This window comes from Homarus americanus, unplaced genomic scaffold (assembly GCF_018991925.1).
Source record: "Homarus americanus isolate GMGI-L3 unplaced genomic scaffold, GMGI_Hamer_2.0 scaffold40047, whole genome shotgun sequence".
Taxonomy (NCBI): domain Eukaryota; kingdom Metazoa; phylum Arthropoda; class Malacostraca; order Decapoda; family Nephropidae; genus Homarus; species Homarus americanus.
Window position 1 is genome coordinate 224,481 of NW_024741731.1, and position 19,916 is coordinate 244,396.

General features: G+C 39.7%; 1 protein-coding gene across 3 annotated transcripts in view; it reads left to right on the forward strand.

Moving 5' to 3' along the window:
• Positions 1-19,916, forward strand: part of LOC121876021 (carbonic anhydrase-related protein 10-like) — a 158,596-nt gene that overhangs the window by 62,421 nt on the left and 76,259 nt on the right. For 2 of the 3 annotated variants that reach the window (XM_042380869.1, XM_042380868.1), the window contains exons 3-4: positions 8,174-8,367; positions 9,189-9,386. In XM_042380869.1, coding sequence (XP_042236803.1) covers positions 8,174-8,367; positions 9,189-9,386 — 392 coding nt within the window. The remainder of the gene's footprint in view (positions 1-8,173; positions 8,368-9,188; positions 9,387-19,916) is intronic. The other variant, XM_042380870.1, reaches the window with a different exon arrangement.

Genomic DNA, 19,916 nt, shown 5'->3' on the forward strand with positions numbered 1-19,916 from the left:
AAAATATGTATTATAATACTGTGATTAAAAAAAGTTTGTTGGAAGTAGATAATAAGGTAATGTAACTCGACAACAATAAGATAAAACGAGGTGAGGTAACCTTGTGTACTCGTGCGTGAGGTAACCTTGTGTACTCGTGCGTGAGGTAACCTTGTGTACTCGTGCGTGAGGTAACCTTGTGTACTCGTGCGTGAGTTAACCTTGTGTACTTGTGCGTGAGTTAACCTTGTGTACTCGTGCGTGAGGTTACTGTCAGGTCACGTAACACAATACTGTTTAAGACAATGCATTATGAGTTGCAATTGAGTCAATCACATGACAGTATACCATTCAGACAGAGACTCAACCATAAGGAAGTGAATCAAAACAACTCGTAAAATTTGCCACTGTCATAAGTACAGAACGACGTGATTTCAGGATTATGTACCGGAACTTATTAGCGACAACGATAAGTGACACAGGATTACAGTACACCTTTGTGAATATCTGGTACTACAATCAAGGCATTAGCAAATTATTATTTTATGGGGTCAGCGTTGTGATGAGGGTTGTGACCTAATACTGTGACTTATACTCAAGGTAAGTCAGGAAATTTACCAATCAATCCGGGTCGTGTGTCAGTTGGTCATGGCGTCACGTATAACACACACACACACACACACACACACACACACGTCTACCCTTGTGGTCGGGATATTCATGAACCAGATGAGTTTATACAAGCTGGTGGTGATATATTACTGGTACTGAGTCACTCCGGATTTCAGTCACACATCCACAGGCCCAAAAGCTTACCAACCTATGCGACAACTCCCCCACTGCTGTATCATCGTTACTCTTTGGCTCTCTTAAAGTAGAACTCTTCTTGCTAAAGGTATAATTAAAACTGTGTGTACAATACTTTGTTTGCCTCGTAATCCCAGAGTTCCCGTTTTTTTTGTTTTTTTCAAGCCAACTGTTGGATAATGTAACGTGTTTATATTGCTCTCAGGTTATACTGTACTGTATTTCCTGAAGGTTAAATTTTGTTTCTTTACTGTTTTTATATAAACAGTAAGACAAGGTTAATCATGTAATCTAACCATGATATTCTTTTGTTGGAAAATTATCATGTTAGTGAGTCGTTAAAGCTAGGCCTCGTCGACGTTCCAGAACTAGTCTATTCATTAGCCCAGGTGTGACACTGATGAGTCCAGGTAAGGTCGAAGTGATCAGGTATAGTCATGGTGGCGAGATAAACGTAACACACTTGTGACGTCATGATATGTATCTGTGACGTCATTGATGATGTGGCCGAGTATACAGTGGTCTTGGGTCAACTCATTCACGATGCTCCTCAGCCCAGACTGATACGTATTCGGTCGATATCAAACCCATAAAAGTCTCCTAAGATGATGACTCGGGAATCATTGACTGTGTGTCTGTGTGTGTGTGTAAATATTGCAGTGGTTAGAAAGGCAATAACCTGGTGTTGTTGAACGTATATTTTCTTCTTTATCAAGGACTCCTGCTCTTGTGAATACCAAACCGGATCAACAATGTCTGCATCATTTTTATTCTCCATAAGCAGTTCGTACTACTTGAAATGATGTTCGTATATCATTACACACCGTGACCAAGAAGAGATATACCCCGGGCTGTGTTATTCTGGCAGGAAGAAGATTAGTTAATCAATTGTAAACAAGAAGAGACTGGACCCTCTTGTCTCCTCCCTGCCGACCTTACCAAACTTTTCTCTACTGAACAACTAAACTTTAATTTGTTCCGTAAATATTGTAACAAAAAAGAATTCCTTACTCGCTAATGCTACATTTTAAATTTACGTACTGTGTGTGTGTGTGTGTGTGAAGAAAAAAAATATATATAAAAAGAAAACATTTAAAACATTTACGGGTTTGTATAGAGTTTACGTTGAGAAGAAAAAGACAGGGGAAGAGGAGCAGTGTCTGAGAGGTTATGGCGAGGCAGGGAAGTGTATGTTATTGTACTGTGGGTAAAACTCCTGAATCCTGATAAGAATTGTTGTCGACTAAATTGTGAATATGTGAAAGGGAAATGTTGTTTGTGAATGTTGTGAAATAGTTGTGGGACTGTATCCGGGTTATGTAGTATCACCAAAGGCTATTCAATATACTGGTGGAGGGACCCTGAAGGCGTAGCAGTAGGAGTAGGATGAGGGAATGTGGCGTGAGCTGATATCATAAAAAGCCCAGAATAAAAACAGAATTAGTTACACTTTATTGAATCTGGTTAGGTTAGGTTAGGTTGAGTTGGGTTAGGTTAGGTTAGGTTAGGTTGGGTGGAGCGTGAGAGGCCCCCGTATCACTAGATCACTATATCATTAATTCGTTAACATCAATGCCCGAGGTTGTGTGTTATTTTAGGAGTACTGACGGATCAATAGAAGAGCATTAATGATAAACTATAATTACATCATTGCGAGAATCAATCGAATTCTTATGACTAAGATTGAAAGGAGGCAGAAAAATAATGTGTTGACATGTCATTGGAATATTGAGCAACTCGGAACACACAGAGAATGAGAGGATAATGGAACAGGTAAAGAGACCTATAACGAAGAAGAAGAAGAAGAAGAAGAAGAATTAGAAGAAGAAGAAGAAGAATTAGAAGAAGAAGAAGAAGAATTAGAAGAAGAAGAAGAAGAATTAGAAGAAGAAGAATTAGAAGAAGAAGAAGAAGAATTAGAAGAAGAATTTGAAGAAGAATTAGAAGAAGAAGAAGAATTAGAAGAAGAAGAAGAAGAATTAGAAGAAGAAGAAGAAGAAGAAGAATTAGAAGAAGAAGAAGAAGAATTAGAAGAAGAAGAAGAAGAATAAGAAGAAGAAGAAGAAGAATTAGAAGAAGAAGAAGAAGAATTAGAAGAAGAAGAATTAGAAGAAGAAGAAGAAGAATTAGAAGAAGAATTTGAAGAAGAATTAGAAGAAGAAGAATTAGAAGAAGAAGAAGAATTAGAAGAAGAAGAAGAAGAATTAGAAGAAGAAGAAGAAGAAGAAGAATTAGAAGAAGAAGAAGAAGAAGAAGAATTAGAAGAAGAAGAAGAAGAATAAGAAGAAGAAGAAGAAGAATTAGAAGAAGAATTTGAAGAAGAATTAGATGAAGAAGAAGAATTAGAAGAAGAAGAAGAAGAATTAGAAGAAGAATTTGAAGAAGAATTAGAAGAAGAAGAATTAGAAGAAGAAGAAGAATTAGAAGAAGAAGAAGAAGAATCCAATGCCTAGTTTAGTGAAGAAGGAAATAAGACTTGAATTACGGTGCTAATAGGGTGTGCAGTCTATCTCCCTAACCTAACTGTACCTACTCTAACGGTGATGCTAGGTCGGGTTAGGCTAGGCTAGGCTAGGCTAGGCTAGGCTAGGGTGGTGGTGTATGACAAAACTGGCATGTGACACGTGACCTATAATGCGGAGTTGTTCGTGCGGACTAATTGAAATATGATGTATGTTGCGTGTTGCTTATGGTCTTGTGGTTGGTATGTGGTATGTTGAATATGTCTACATGAGGCATCTGTTTGACGTGTGGTGGATATAATAAAGTAATGGATATGTGGTATGTGGTGTGTGCTATATAGAGCCGAGTATGTGGTGTATGTTGTATGAGGCATATACGTTAAGGTCACTGTTTGTATGGTTACTTTAAGGTCAAATCATAGGTCATATGGGAGCTATGAGGTCAAATCACAGGTCATATGAGTACTGTGAGGTTAATGCACAGGTCATAAGGTCATGTTGTGTGGATACTATAAAGCTATATTAGGTCAACACCACCGCTTATGTTTTAATATACTGAGTTACAAAAACGAGTCTGAGGAATTGATATTCAACTTTCCACTAACTCCTCTAAACTGTATTAAACTGTATCACGTGACTGTAATTAATAAACTGACCAATAATACAGTCATTTTTTTTACAATTACTACAAAATATTCTTGAAGGTACAATTTTACGCTTAACCACAGATCGTGATTTTTTTTATTTACTTAAATTTTGATACGAAAATAATGAGGCAGTTGTTTATCATTATAACAAATTTAGAGTTAAAGGTAAATTATTAAATGATACTGAAATAAAAACAAAACAAGTGATAGTAATTTAGAGATAAACGAGAGGTGAACACGAGGCAGGTAAGTGAGCGGGAGTTAGCGACACAGACCACGACAGTCCTCACACACACAGCCTCCCCCGGGGGCCTGACCTGAGGGAATCTGGCTAAACAAATTTGACTGTGAATAATTAGTTAAGTTATTAAAATAATCAAGAAAATGGAACTATAAAAATTATTAATTCTAATCCCCGATGTTCTCGTTAATTTAGTGCCATTGATATTGTCCAGAGTGTGTGTGTGTGTGTGTGTGTGTGTGTGTGTGTGTGTGTGTATGCACTTCACAAGCGGTCATACTTTCGATTCCCGATGAGAGGGAAGGGTGGCTCCCCTCCTCACACACTCAGTTATCGGGGCATTTTGCCGATAGAGAAACAACACTGGTGGACTGGTACAGGATGGTGGACTACCTCACTGTCTGTTGACAGGTGATGATCAGGACCAGCACCTGTCTGGCCACCCTGTACAGTACTTGTGTGAATTAAGATATCAAAAGCAGTTCACCCTTGAGGCACTTTATTAAGGTACTGCTTGACCTGAAGTGATTCAAAGGTGAGGTCAATTATGCAACATAAACATTACTCAAGCCTCCTACTAGCTGCTTCCTGGCGCCACAAGTCCATTAACCAACCTCAAGAAGACTCATCCCAACAAATACAGTGTAGACAAGTAAGAAACACTGAACCTGAAGCAGCAACACGGCCCGAGGTAGGGTAGGAGTAAGCTGGTGTTCAACTGCTAACTCTACCATTGGACCTGATTTGCCTCTTAACAGTAACTAGTCAGTGGCACGACGCTAATTAAACCAAACTTCACTAAACTTGATATCTGATTTAACCAGACCCTACCTTGTCTCGAGAGAGGGCGCCCTATAACCTGTCCACAACTCTATACACAAGGATCTAACTTATTTTGATAAGTTTGTCACTAAGCTTGTGGTCAAATGTGACGCAAGACCTTGAGGGGCCCACTAGGACTTGGGGTTCACGAGACCCATTGATCCCAGGTATCAATGGCCCCACATTTATTGGTCCATTAAGAATGCGGATCAATTTTAATTTTTCATTGAAATCGATTGTCATCAGGCCATACGACCAAGTGACTCCAGACTTGGGTTTATATTTTGAAAGTTACGTAATTAGAACCGAGGAAATTGCCCGGCTACCAAGAATGTTTTCTTAATTTGATTACGGGAAAATTTACTCTTTCAGGCCCCAAGAAAGTCTTCCTGGAACATCCGGTAATTCCAAACACCTGGACCTTACCACACTGTATATCTTTAATGAGCAGTATATATATATATATATATATATATATATATATATATATATATATATATATATATATATATATATATATATATATATATATGTATATATATATATATGTGTGTGATCTCACCTAATCCACCAATTTCCAGAGTGTTATTCGTCATCTTCAGTTCACAGGCTTGTGGTTTATAATCCGCTCAAACCCAATCCTCTCGCAGGAGGATTATCTTAGGGAGGGTTGTAGGGGTGAGGGTGGTAGGGGTGAGGGTGGTAGGGGTGAGGGTGGTAGGGGTGAGGGTGGTAGGGGTGAGGGTGGTAGGGTGAGTGTGAGGATATACGCGGAACTTCAGAATATCAAAATATTCCCTAAAATATTTTTATGGAGAAATTATAACACCAATAAGAGAAGAGGTTCACAAGCTTCACGTACTCTGCAGTAATGATCGTTCACAACACAAGGGAGGTGGTGGTACCCCTGGCTGTGTGGTGGTGGTACCACTGGCTGTGTGGTGGTGGTACCCCTGGCTGTGTGGTAGTGGTGGTGGTATCCCTGGCTGTGAGGCGGTGGTACCCTGTGGTGGTGGTACCCCTGACTGTGTGGTGGTGGTACCCCTGGCTGTGTGGTGGTGGTACCCCTGGCTGTGTGGTGGTGGTGGCACCCCTGGGTGGTACCCAGTGGTGGTGGCACTGGTACCCCTGCTGTGTGGTGGTGGCACCTGTGGTGGTGGTGACCTACCCTGTGTGTGGTGGTTACTCTGATCTGTGTGGTGGTGGTACCCTGGCTGTGTGGTGGTGGTACACCCCTGGCTGTGTGTGGTGGTGATACCCCTGGTGGTGGTGGTGGTACCCTCTGGCTGTGTGTGGTGGTGGTACCCTGGCTGTGTGGTGGTGGTGGTTATCCCTGACTGTGAGGCAGTGGTACCCCTGTGGTGGTGGCACTGGCTGTGTGGTGGTGGTGGTATCCCTGGCTGTGAGGCAGTGGTACCCTTGGCTATGTGGTGGTGGTGGTACCCCTGACTGGGCCGGTGATTGTGGCTGCCATTATACATATTTAATGTCTCAGTAATCTTTTATCACTATAGTATTATTATTTATAGGAAAGGTAATATTTTGTAAGTTATTATTAGACTTGATTATTTTATGGAGCATAATTATAAAACAAAGTAGAAATGTAGCTGTCTTTCTCTCTCGCTTAAGGGGGAAGGAATGCATACAGAGAGAGAGAGAGAGAGAGAGAGAGAGAGAGAGAGAGAGAGAGGCTCAAGAAGTCGTTTTCTTCTCTCTTCCCTTTCTTAGTAAAGAAATAGGACAACAGTTTCTTCCCCCTTCACCCTTCCTTTCTCTCTTCTTCCTCGGTCTCTTACACTTTCAAGAGAAAATAAGAGGAAAGAAGAAGGTGAGAAAGAAAGAAAGATTCACGGTCTCTCTCTCTCTCTCCTGAGAAAAGTGTAGTGAACTGTCGTGTTGGTTGTATAAGATAAACATGACACAAGTCACGATCCAGCCGGGGGGGGTTGGGGGCCTTGGGGAGGGGGTTTTGTTGTCCCTCACTGCGGGGACTGGCTGTGTAGTGGGGGTTCAGCCAAGAAATGTTAGCTTTACTTTTTATTAATTTCGAAAGTTATTTTTGTATTTCATTCTGTAAATACACCTTAGCTCACAAGTATGTCAGTATCAATAATTGTATTTTTCTATTATATATTTAAATTTTAATGACATGGAGAATAAAAAATTTATTTCACCAATATTTACGAAGTGTTATGGTAATAAGGTTTTTGGAAGGTAAAGAAAACGATGGGATTTATCGGGGTGACTACATTAATATACAATAACAGCGTCACTAGTTCGATGTTTATCCTGCCATGGTAACGGTTTACTGGCTGGATTTACATAGACTCTCAAGAGCTTTTCACTACACCTGTCACACAGTTTCTACCTGGCGACACTTTTATTAGGTACAGTATCTACCTTTTTTCATGATTCTACGGGGGAAAAAAGTATTTTCCAACACTAGCACCAGTAAATGATTTCTGAGGAAAAAACATGATAGGAGTAAAAGTATTCAGATTTTTTAATAATTTGACTGAACACACCACCTCCCGCCTCCCCAACACGCCAGGTGAGGAACTGTACAAAATGTAAGAGACAAGAACACGGGTACACTGGGAAGACTTGACACCCTGGGACACGCTTAAAGGATATCTCTCTCTCTCTCAACAATACGTCCACAGCAAGAGAATTTTAATATTCATATAATCCGAAACCTTTTCCTAGCTATCCGAGTCTTTTTTACTAAGGGGAAAGTTTCAAAGTTTCATGTTATACGACTGAAACAATATAAAACTGTTGAGGGTTTGGCTGGGGATTTAAAACAGTATTATTTTTTTTAGACAAAGTTGTGGTGATGTGTGGTGGCGTAGGTGTCCCTATAGCTCACTAGTCACCGGGGAAAAAAACAACAATACAAAGTTATATTCTAACAGTTGATAAATAAAAGGAAAACTAAACTGCAGGATGGGATTTTTACCTCAAATAATCTCAACTTAGATGATTTATTAGTTACTCTTCCGTCTCCTACCTTGTATAAATATTAATTGTTATCTCTGTACCGAGCGACTACAGTATATGCCAGTAGTCTTCCAATAGTTCATTTTTTTTGTATATTTGAGGTTTTATTAATAGACAGGTTTTACTCAATAAGAATTTTAAGGTAGTTCGAGGTTCTGGATCCACGAGTACACAGGAACACTACTAACGCTGTCTCTCTCTTTGTCTCGTTGAAGAAGGCGATGAGACCGAGTTCGACTGGTCTTCCTGGTGGAGCTATGACGGCATCTCAGGTCCTGGGTTCTGGGGTATTATCAACCGACGGTGGAAGTTATGTAGTGACGGCCGCAGGCAGTCTCCGGTCGACCTGGCTACTTCTTCAATTGTTTTCGACCACACCCTCTCCAGCCTGGCCCTCGCATCTCATAAGGTGAGGGAACTAACTCAGCGTGGCTTTGTTATGCACCTGACAGCCTGACACCTGTAGAAGTAATCAAAATAAATGATAGACAAGCCCCCAAAAATATCCAATGGGCTTTGACTATGTTTTCAAACCTTAGTTAAATTATGAACATTTTATACAGTTTTCTCTCTCTCAAACCCATGCGTGGTGTAGCTCTGAGTGACAGGAATCAATAGCAACACAAACCCTCACTTGCTGTCATTCATTCTCTCTAATAGCATAGATTTAATCCCTCTTCCGTGTTTCTCCCAGACTAAGTATCTCTCTGGTGCTACTTACTCCAGCCTGACCTAAACATCCTGTAATTTATCACGTAATTTCACCAACTCATTTAGAAACACTGTACCGTATTCTTCACTTTTAATATATCACCAGTATATGTCTTCTTTTGCTCTAACCTAAATACCTGCTGACACCTGCCATTCATCAGTGCTTCTGCTACTCTCCTTATTGTAGCCGCACACACACACACACACACACACACACTAAGGCATCACGTTCACACTTAAACATCTCATTATTCTATATTCTTTTTGGTGACTTTCAAGGATGTAGGATGTATTATGGCTGATGTTAGTGGTGTAGAAATCGGTGTTCAGTCGTAGAAGGTTCATCCATATTGTAAAACCTGACCACATATAACAAAGGTACATGTATTGTATAATCTCTTCTTGTGTGTTAAGTATATGATAATGACTGTAGACTGATATAATAATTTTTAATTATATTGTTATATTAACCTCAAGAACTTACCTTCGTCTTTACCTGTGTTGTGGTGATGAGTACAGGTGGATGGGACGCTAACCAACACGGGTTTTGGCTTGAGGTGGTCAGTTGATACGGGACAGGTGTGGCAGGTGTCAGAAGGGCCCATCCACTATGCCTACACTCTCACCCACGCCGTCCTTAGGTGGTCCAACGCCGCCCGCACCACCCACACTGTTGGCTCCGAGCATAGTATCCAAGGCCAGATGTTCCCAGCTGAGGTAAGTGGGCCAAGGTGTTTGTCTCTTTCAGGTAAACTCGTGTTATTATCATCGGAAAGGTGTTGTGGGCCGGGACTAAGAGAATTGATTTATATACGTATTACTAAATGAATACATACACGCATACACATAGACACACACACGCACATACACATACACACACGCACATACACACGCGCACACACCTGGGAGACAAATATCACTCCCAAATGTGTTTCTTTGTATTGGATCGCATGACGTGGGACGCTGATGGAAACCCTCCAACACATCGTTCACTAATGGAGGCAGATGTATTGTATGTGTGTGTGTGTGTGTGTGTGTGTGTGTGTGTGTGTGTGTGTGTGTGTTGAGATCTTGTGCAGCTCTAGTACACACACACACACACACACACACACACCTGGTAAACAGTTTTGCATCGTTGATTTAAGACTCACTGATATAAATCACTTCGTTGTTCTTGGTAGAGATTACAGAAAAGATCAAGTCCCTGGAGAAAAAAAATAATGAAGGAAATAGACCAAGTAACAACCTCTGCTGCCTCCTCCTCCTCGTCACAACAGCCATGGGAACTGTCCATCTGGGACACGTCTCGCTGCTGACACAGAATGAACTGGGACTCGGGTTCCCTCAAGGCCGTGAAGAAAAGGGTACAGACGGTGGGGCGGGGCGGGGCGGGGCGGGGCGGGGCGGGGCGGGGCGTACGTCAACAACACCGAAGACACAATGTTTAGTCGCAGTAGATTTTCAAGAATACTTTTTCAGTCACAGCTTTAATGAGAGGATGTGATCATAGTGTTATGTGTCATAGTGTTGTCATAATGTCATACGTCATAGTGTTGTCATGGGTCATAGTGTTATCATGCGTCATAGTGTTGTCATGCGTCATAATGTTGCCATGCGTCATAGTTTTTACCTGTACCGTATTGTTATTTTCATTCAAAATGTAGTCATGACTCCTAATATTACCACAGGAAGGCGACAGTCACTCTAACAGTAAATGATTGAACTTTACAAAGATCTAAGGAACTGTTTGAGGTGTTGTAGTTCTCACACACCCTAAGAACCACCGTGTTTCCCAGCGTCTATTGTGAGGACGCCACCCGGGAGGACGCTAGACTAGAGAGTGTCCCTTTGTACACCACTACTTCTACCGTCGGTTATAATGACGTTACCTCCGAGAACCCCGTCACACTTAAGAGTCTCCTCGTGGGCGTTACTACCATAGGACGTTACCCTGGAGAAGGCAAAGGACACGTAGAGCCGCCTTTCTCGTGGTCGCTACTCGTCGCCAGGATCTACCGCCAGATAACTTTGTGGGGGGAATCGACCGCGAGAGGCGCTTTGTGAGGGTCAGCCTGAGGGTGTTTTCACAATTTTGATTTCTGAAGATATTTTTCCTCTTCCTCGTTCTGCTTCTCTCTGCTCAGTACACTCATGATTCTTGACACACGCAAACGAACGCACACACACACACACACACACACACACACACACACACCTCAGTGATATATTTTTTATAAATTTATATTTTAAAACAGATGATGTTGGGTGTAATAAAGGTCTTGACTCTTCTCTAACTACCAGCCAAACCCACAGAGCATTAGACGAAATAATAAGAAACAATGACCTTCAATGACCTTAAACTAGGCTGTAGAGTGTTGTTTCAGTGGACAGTCTGAAGGGAACTGTTTAATTACACAAAACACAAGTACGTAACATTTCTGAATGACCTTTGACACCGTGACCTTGACCTTTGTTTGAATTGGACCGAATGTGAGAACTTGGTGGAAATAACTAATCCTTCCCAAATCCAATGACATGCTGAAGACGTGCCCTCACCTTAATTTACTTGAAGATTAACCATCCTAATACTAACCTAATCTAATATTAACCTAACCTAACCTAACCTAACCTAACTTAACCCACCCAAGGATAGCAAAAGTTGTCCATGGTTTGTTGAGGTTACTGGCTTGGCTTGGCTTGGCTTGGCTTGGCTTATGGATAAGGAGGTTTTCAATGTGAGTTTTCCATCTACATATAAGAGTTATCTGCATTGACCTCCCTGCTTTGACGTTCGTGGGAGGAGGATCTCTTTATATCATAGCCTGGGGGTGATTCTGTGTGTATTACGAGGTCTTCTTACTTTCACTTTATAAACTTTTACTCCGGCAGCAAACGTCTCTTAATCAATTCTTTCCACTCGTCAGGGATTATATCGCGGTGAGGTTATATAATTAATCCGTATAATTAAATATCACTCGTATAAATATTCAGTAGTAGGTATCAGAGTACTCAGATTACCAAGATCTCTAACCACGGTAATTGCGTAGTTGCGTAACTTATGAGGATGTGATTATGACGTCATTAAGGTTGAACTACGTGAAAAATTGTCGTGTACTTTGTAATTTATTCATTAAGTTGTAATATATTCAGATCAAAAGCCTTTAGCCTCGCGGTTATAATATCAAATATTAATAGAATTCTCTTCTTTTTTTTCCGGGGTAATGTGAGCTTTGATGACCGCACTATGAAATCACACACCTACTGAATCTTATTAGGATGATCTACTTACAGAGAAACTTCTATTTAACAGACTGTATAGAGAAGAAAGTCCGTAATATCGAGGGTCTGTTAGATGTGAAACCACTATGTGATGAACTGTATAGAGATGAAAGTTCGTTATATCAAGGGTCCTTAAGATGTGAAAACCTTCCATCTAACGGATTATACAGAAGTCCGGTATATGGAGGTTTAACTGTACTAAATTTCACCAACATCCATTTACACTAGTTCAAATGTTCTACTGTTACAAATCCATCAATTTCTATTCCACAAATATTTGTTTTCTTCTGTATTCACAAGGTCAATACACAACAACATACCACCTCCATTCTATAACTTCAATCTCAAATATTTTCATGGCCAAGTTGACAGTCTGTAATACATTTTTAAAACCATAATATGAAAGTGGATGTGAATATTTCATGACACGAGGAGGTATTGGAATGTACTGTAGCAAATCTTCATGAGTTTCTGGGTCTCTGGGTCACACACACACACACACACACACACACACACACACACTTCCATCTAACGAATTATATTGAAGAGGACAATCCGTTATATCAAAGTCCGTTAGATATGACCCCCTATCTAACGGACAGTATAACAAAGAACACTCCGTTAAATGGAAGCTTCACTTATCCATTAAAATCTAGACAATAATTCACAATGATCCTTCAGTAATGCCAAACAGGCCTACACCATCATCCTATTACATAAGTTTATTATACTCTGTGACTCTACCATTATAATCCATAGCACTTAACTCCATAGCACTTAACTCCATAGGCACTTAATTCCACAGCACTTAATCCATAGCACTTACCTCCATATCCTCTGTAAATATTCAACAAAGTATTAACAAGGTATTAACAGCTATGATAGTTAATGGACTAAGACAAGTAGGCAATTAGGATTTTCTGATGATATTCTAATTGCCTTTGGTTTAGAGAAATATATATATATTTTACGTGGATGTTATAAATGTTAAGTTTAATGGAACAATATTGATATAGATAAAATTTAAAGAGTTGTTAGAGTATTATGTGAAAATAAATACATCAGTGTAGATAATTAACAAGACAGTTTTATTTACAGGTAGAACTATTTATTTTATTTACAACTACATTTTCTATTCATTTACACTTACAAATATTTAATTCATTTACAGTTAACTTTGATATTAAACACAGAACATATAACTAAGAACACAAGCAGCATTAATTCCCCTGTACCAATATCTGATTACTGTAACGTCAAAGGTAACTCTAAAGATGAAAAAAAAAACTGTAACTGTATTTAGTAACTTTATCACGAGTTACAAAAAGTTAGGTAAATTGATCAGGTTAATTAGACGGTTCTTTGATGTCTGCTCCATATAAACGATTAATTAAGAGGATATATACAGGTTAAGAATGCTGCTGCTTTGTATCGTTAATCCTCTATCGTTAATCCTCTATCGTTAACCCTCTATCGTTAATCCTCTATCGTTAATCCTCTATCGTTAATCCTCTATCGTTAATCCTCTATCGTTAACCCTCTATCGTTAATCCTCTATCGTTAATCCTCTATATCGTTAAATCCTTCTATATCGTTAAATCCTTCAATATCGTTAAAATCCTTCTATATCGTCCTCTAGCGATGACATTATAACCTCGATACCTAACCTGATCCCTAATCCTTTTCCCCCACCAATACCACCCCAATAGGCTCTTGCGCTCTCCCACTCTCACCTTTCCCACTCTCACCCCTCCCACCCCTCTTACCCCTCCCACTCTCACCCCTCTCACTCCCACTCCTCTCACTCTCACCCTTCTTCTCTTGGTCCAACCTTCCCTCCCCAATTTGTCTCTACGCTGACAACATGCATGCCGTACCACAGTAAAGGATGTTAAAATGAGGGAATAATTAAGAAAGAAATAAAAATGTATAATGATAAGGGTAAGAAAAACACTTCATTCGTTACTGTAAAAATGTGAATCGTTGAAAACCTTGTATATCGTTAAAAAAAACTTCTATATCGTTAAATTCCTTCTATATCGTTAAAATCTTCTATATCGTTAAAAAAAACTTCTATATCGTTAAAATCGTTATATATCCTCTTATTCCTACTATTTATCTTGATTCCCTTCTTCATCGCCTTCTTCAATACAGGATTTCAGTTATGGTAGTGATAATAGTGGATATCAACATTAGTTTCTTTTTAATCTTCAGTATGTTGGTGTTACTTTCTTCTCATCAATAATATCTCAGGTTAATTACAGTAGAACCAGGTGTTAAAAATCTATCTTAATTATCAACGTGGAATTCAACTTGAGTGACTCGTATTTTTATTAACCCAGTTGGTGAACTTATGATCTAGAGAGAGAGAGAGAGAGAGAGAGAGAGAGAGAGAGAGAGAGAGAGAGAGAGAGATGATACGCTATCACAGTCCAGGTGCAAAAAATCCCAGGTAGAGGTGAGCTGCTTTACCTGGAAGGGGGAAGGTTAGGGGGGAGTGAGTGGGGTATGGATTAGGGGGAGGGGGAGGAGGGGTTAATGATACTGTGTATGTCTTATAGATGAATAGATACCATAATGATGACGTCAACTTCACTGTAGAATCTGACGTCATCATTATAACTCACGAGACGAGTACAGGTCGCTTCAAATATTTTCTTAACATCACTCCACTATTTTCTATACATAATTTAATCTCATTTATTACGTATGAGTGTATTAGTACGTTTATAGATCTCAACACCATAATTACAGGTAAGCCATGTGTGATATATTAATTAGAAAGTAATATTATGGTATTGATTTACCTGTTGTTGGTTTAGGGTTGAATAATAATTGTTTTTGTGTTGATTTTAAGTGTTGTGAGGGGTTGTAGGACGTGTAGATGATGGCAGGTGTTGTTTGAGAGGTTGTGAGGTTGTTGTAGGTCTGTGAAAAAAAGAGTTGTGAAGACATGAACGAGGGCCCTTGATCCCTGCCTTGACTGACACCGACTTATGCATATCACCACAGTAATTAAAAAAAAAACTAATGAATATACCTCGGGACACACTAATTAACTTTTGGTTGTTTCTGGACTAAGTAAATTGAGGTCAGGGTCACGTTAGGTCATCAAAATGGCGTTGGTTTAGATAGCAATTTGTGGTGAGAAAGAGATGTATAGAGAGGAGCATTAGGACTCAGCATGTACTCAATTTAGTACTCAACTATGTACTAAGGGACCTCTACCAGGTGCGTCAGGTGGTGGTGATATGTTGGGCAGTACATTACAGTTCCTGACAACTGTATGTGTTAAACCATGACAATGCCACGGCTGAGTGAGTGATTTGTCATGCGATTAAATCTCACATTTGTGTTGATTCGCGCCCCTGGACAGTGTTGGTGTGAGGTGAAAGTTGTGTCCACACCTGCAGTAAGTCACTCTCTCTCCTGACGAACAAGCCTGACAAACGTACTATATTGTCGTGTTCAGCATACATCACAGCCACATTAACATTCTTTATAAACAATGATGATATTATCGGAATTAGTTGATATTTCACACAGTTGTAACGCCATAACTTGACATCCCGGTTTATATATATGGGTATTAATGGTCAGATGATCACTGCTGTCAGTTAAATATTTGATTTATTAAATTTTCCGACTAATTAATTACCTTATAAATTATTCTACAGTCATGTAATCCATAACAATAATTAAATGTTTTATTAAAAGTCGTGGGTTGACACCAAACAAGTGACTGTCACAATGAGAATATATGAGTGTGTGTGTGTGCGTGTGTGTGCGTGTGTGTGCGTGTGTGTGTGTGTGTGTGTGTGTGTGTGTGTGTGTGTGTGTGTGTGTGTGTGACTGATCAATACACTGGCCACGTCGCACGCTGACAAGTGTCATATTTAATGCTTGAAAAAACACGTAATTTGTATTGGTTGGTGAGTTTTATTACGTTTCTGTAGACTAGTTGAATATTTTACACCTTCAACTAAAATTAAGAGACAATTGTTATGATATAATAACTTTGATAACGAGACGATTAAGACCCAATTACTCACCTAAAACCATTCTTAATTTATTCAATCTATCTTCCCTGAACAACCCGTCTCTCTCCCTCTCCTCTACAACCAATAACAACAACAACCACAGTAGCTAGAGAAGCGAACAACACCATAAACTATCTCTCGTGCGACACTTTCTTCCCTTATATCTCTCCAAGTATTTATTACCAGCGAGGGAATCACTGGTGGTGTGTCTTGAGAGTGCTGTCCGTCACGCACCTTTATTTACCAGACTCTCTGAGGTGTGTGGTGTCCCTGTTGAAGCTGAGTATCACTTATTATGGCCTGCTACCACCACTACCACCATCAACACCACCACTACCACCACCACCACTACCACCATCAACACCACCACTACCACCATCAACGCCAAGATAATAAGTTACCTACACTTCCCTCTTGACTATTTTAATGAAACTAATAAATATTTGATTAAACCCGCTGTAAAAATGTTCTCCATGAAGACCATATACAGAATCTCTTTCCTGTAGATACTTGGCAGGTAGAGTCGCTTCTGTTAACAAGTTCTAAACCTGTATAGTACAAAGCCTCAGAGATACAGCTCCATAGTCATAAGTTTGAGAATAAATGAATCCCAACAAACTCCAATATCACTTCTTAACAGTTTAGTATGTTCGTCCTGGTACAGTTCTCTAACAAAGTTGCTGGTATTTTTTTTTTTCGTGGAAATCTACAACAATGATGAAAGTTAAGCTTGTTCTCACCCACTCAGCTCTAGAGAGACACAGGGAGTATCCTACAGAATTAGCTTCAAGATTACGATGCCAAATTAACTCCAAGATTGACTGAAGATTTACTACTCCCTTGTGCTGAAAACATGACTCGAATTATGTGTGGTGACTGAGCATGTGAAGGGGCATAAGACCAGGCTCTCTATGTCTTATATGATACCGAGAAGAGAAGGACTTGTAAGACAACACGGATATCCTCACTACAGATGCTCGAGAGATGAAAACACCTGTACTTTTCTTCTTTTTCTCTTGATAAAACACCTGTGACTTATTGTACCGAATTTATTGTATTTGTTAGTTATGTGAATGATGGAGTGTTACAAGAAAAGTTTTCCTCCTGATCGATACCAAAGACAAGGAACAAAACATAAGATCTCCTTTTAAGTCATTGGATCTAATAGTGAAGTTTCTTGATACTGAATGAGTGGTTTTGTACTACTAGGACCTATAACTGCTGGGCTCCATTACTGCTGGGTTCCATGATTGTTGGGAGCTATTATTGCTGGGATATATTACTGCTAGGCTTCATTACTGCTAGGCTTCATTACTGCTAGGCTTCATTACTGCTAGGCTTCATCACTGCTAGGCTTCATCACTGCTGGGCTTCACTGCTAGGCTTCATCACTACTGGGCTTCACTGCTAGGCTTCATCACTGCTGGGCTTCACTGCTAGGCTTTATCACTGCTGGGATTTAGTGCAAAATCTAACCAAACACAAATTCATCCTAAGTAACCTAACCTAACTTTAGGGGTGTTGTGGCTAAGTGGATATAACACTCAACTCGTATCTCAAGAGTCGTTGGTTCATTCCCAGTTCTTCCAGCTGTGAGTGGGCACTTAACTGTACAGCTGAGGAAGGGAAGGCATTCGGTTGCAGTGCCGGCCATATTGTCTTCATTTGAACTCAAGGCTTAGTACACCAATTTTGGTTGATGTTTTTGTAATAACTTCAACCATCCACTTTTAATTTCAAACTAACCTTAAAGTAACTGAGACAGTGTTACGTTAGATTAGGTTAGGTTAGGTTAGGTTAGGTTAGGTATATGTATTAAATTCCATGAAGTTTTATTAATACCAACAAAAAATAAATCTCTCTGTCGGGGAAACAGTCCACTATGTTCAAAGGCTTATTTGACGATTATCTTTAAAACGATTGACTTAAATGTCTATATAGATACTGTGTGTGTGTGTGTGTGTGTGTGTGTGTGTGTGTGTACTATTATAACCGAACTATGAGGTGGGTCGGGAAGGTAAGCTATGTACACAGCTTTTGTTCGACGTATAACAAGACAATTAACGTGAATGTGTTAGTGTATGTATTCCCTAACCTAACCTAACGTAGAGGGGAGGTTAAGAATCCCAGCTGTTAACTCTCACCCTTATGCTATGAACATCCTGCGTTATGTCTCTTAATGCACAGTACTTTTAGTCACGTCGGCTTTGTTGTGATAAATCTGAACACATTACCCACGCCAAGGAACTCTGAAGGGGAATAGATGTTTGGTATCTTTGTTGCTTCACCGGTAATAAACTTAAACATTGGCCTGACTGTAGTAACACTTACGATGTTTATTGAGGTGTAAACATTATCAGGCTGTGGACACTCGTTTATTGGTTGTCAGAGTAACAATGTCGATGAAATGTTGATGACGGCGGCCGTTATGTTCCCACAATAGAAGAGTGATTTTTGCATCTCAATGAGCAATGTACTGACGTCATCATATAAAGGAAATATAACAAAAAACAAAACAAAAAATAAAAAAAAATTAATGAAAAGAAATAAAGGAAATGATAATAAAAGAAGAACAACTGAAATAGAATAAAAAGGCTCGAGTGTGCAGAGGACAGTCGTAAAAGTAGTTCACTTGTAGATATTTTCTGGAGGGAGGGACGGTGTTACTCCTGCAGTATTAAAGGCGTGAAACACACAAAAAGCTTCACACGACTCCACTATACTACCTCACTGACAGGCACCATCCCCACCACCATGATGACACCTAACACCGATAGGATACTTTTATGTAAATGGTGTTGTTCCTCTACTAACACACAGTACAAGTGTCTCTTTAGTTCATTGTTCCATTTGGTATATTAGTGACGCAAATTAACGCCGTTTATTATAACTGTTCACAATACTACTGTCACATTATTAATGAGTATTTGATATACTCAACAGGTGAATTCAATGTTGATTTAATTCCTTGCATCGTATCACCTGGCATTGATATCGTTAACAGAACAGAAGCACAATAGAGATACCTGAAGACTCTTTACAGTATTGGGACGTCTTAGAGGCGGAGTAAAGTGTCAATTTCCTTGAGTGCTTCCACCAATACCTGATGATACTTCGGGGTAACGAGTCACACCTTCACTTACCTTCTCTCAGGACTGTTGAGCGGGACACACAAAAAATTATTTATTAACAACAAGGTGGCAAGGACGTGTGTAATTTGTTCTAAGGATAAGGACACAAGGACAAAAGGAACAAGGACATTAGTGTAGGAACAAGGACATTAGTGTAGGAACAAGGACATTAGTGTAGGAACAAGGACATTAGTGTAGGAATAAGGACGCTAGTCAAGGAATTTGGGCACTAAGACAAGATGTTTAAGGGGGGGACAAAACAACTGGACACTGTGGAAAGGACATTAGAACACTACTTTCCTTAGAGTGTGATGGACATGGGGAGGTACAGTCCCCTTCACTTGTGCGTTTACAGGGCCTCGTCATATAATCATTCCATAAATCATTATCTTTGAGATATTTATTTTAATATTGTTTTAATTTGATTCCATAATGTGTTTACTATTGCGAGTTTCCTTCTGTCGAATATAAACAAACACAGGGCTGCCACACTGCACAAAACCTGACGGACGAGCCCCTGTAAACGCACTAGTGAAGGAGACTGTACATGCGTGTACTACATGTGGGAGTCTGCCATGACATGTAACTGCGTATAACTACACCCATAACAGGGATAAGAACACAAGCAACAAGATCATTGGGGAAAAAAGGACAACGAAAAGAATAGTAAAGAAACAAAACTAACACCACAATATACCTACTGTTACTTTACACTTGTTGAAATTGTTTCTTAACTTGAGGTAACAAAGTTTTTCCCGACGTACTAACAAGGGGTAACTCATAGTACTGCCAGGCGT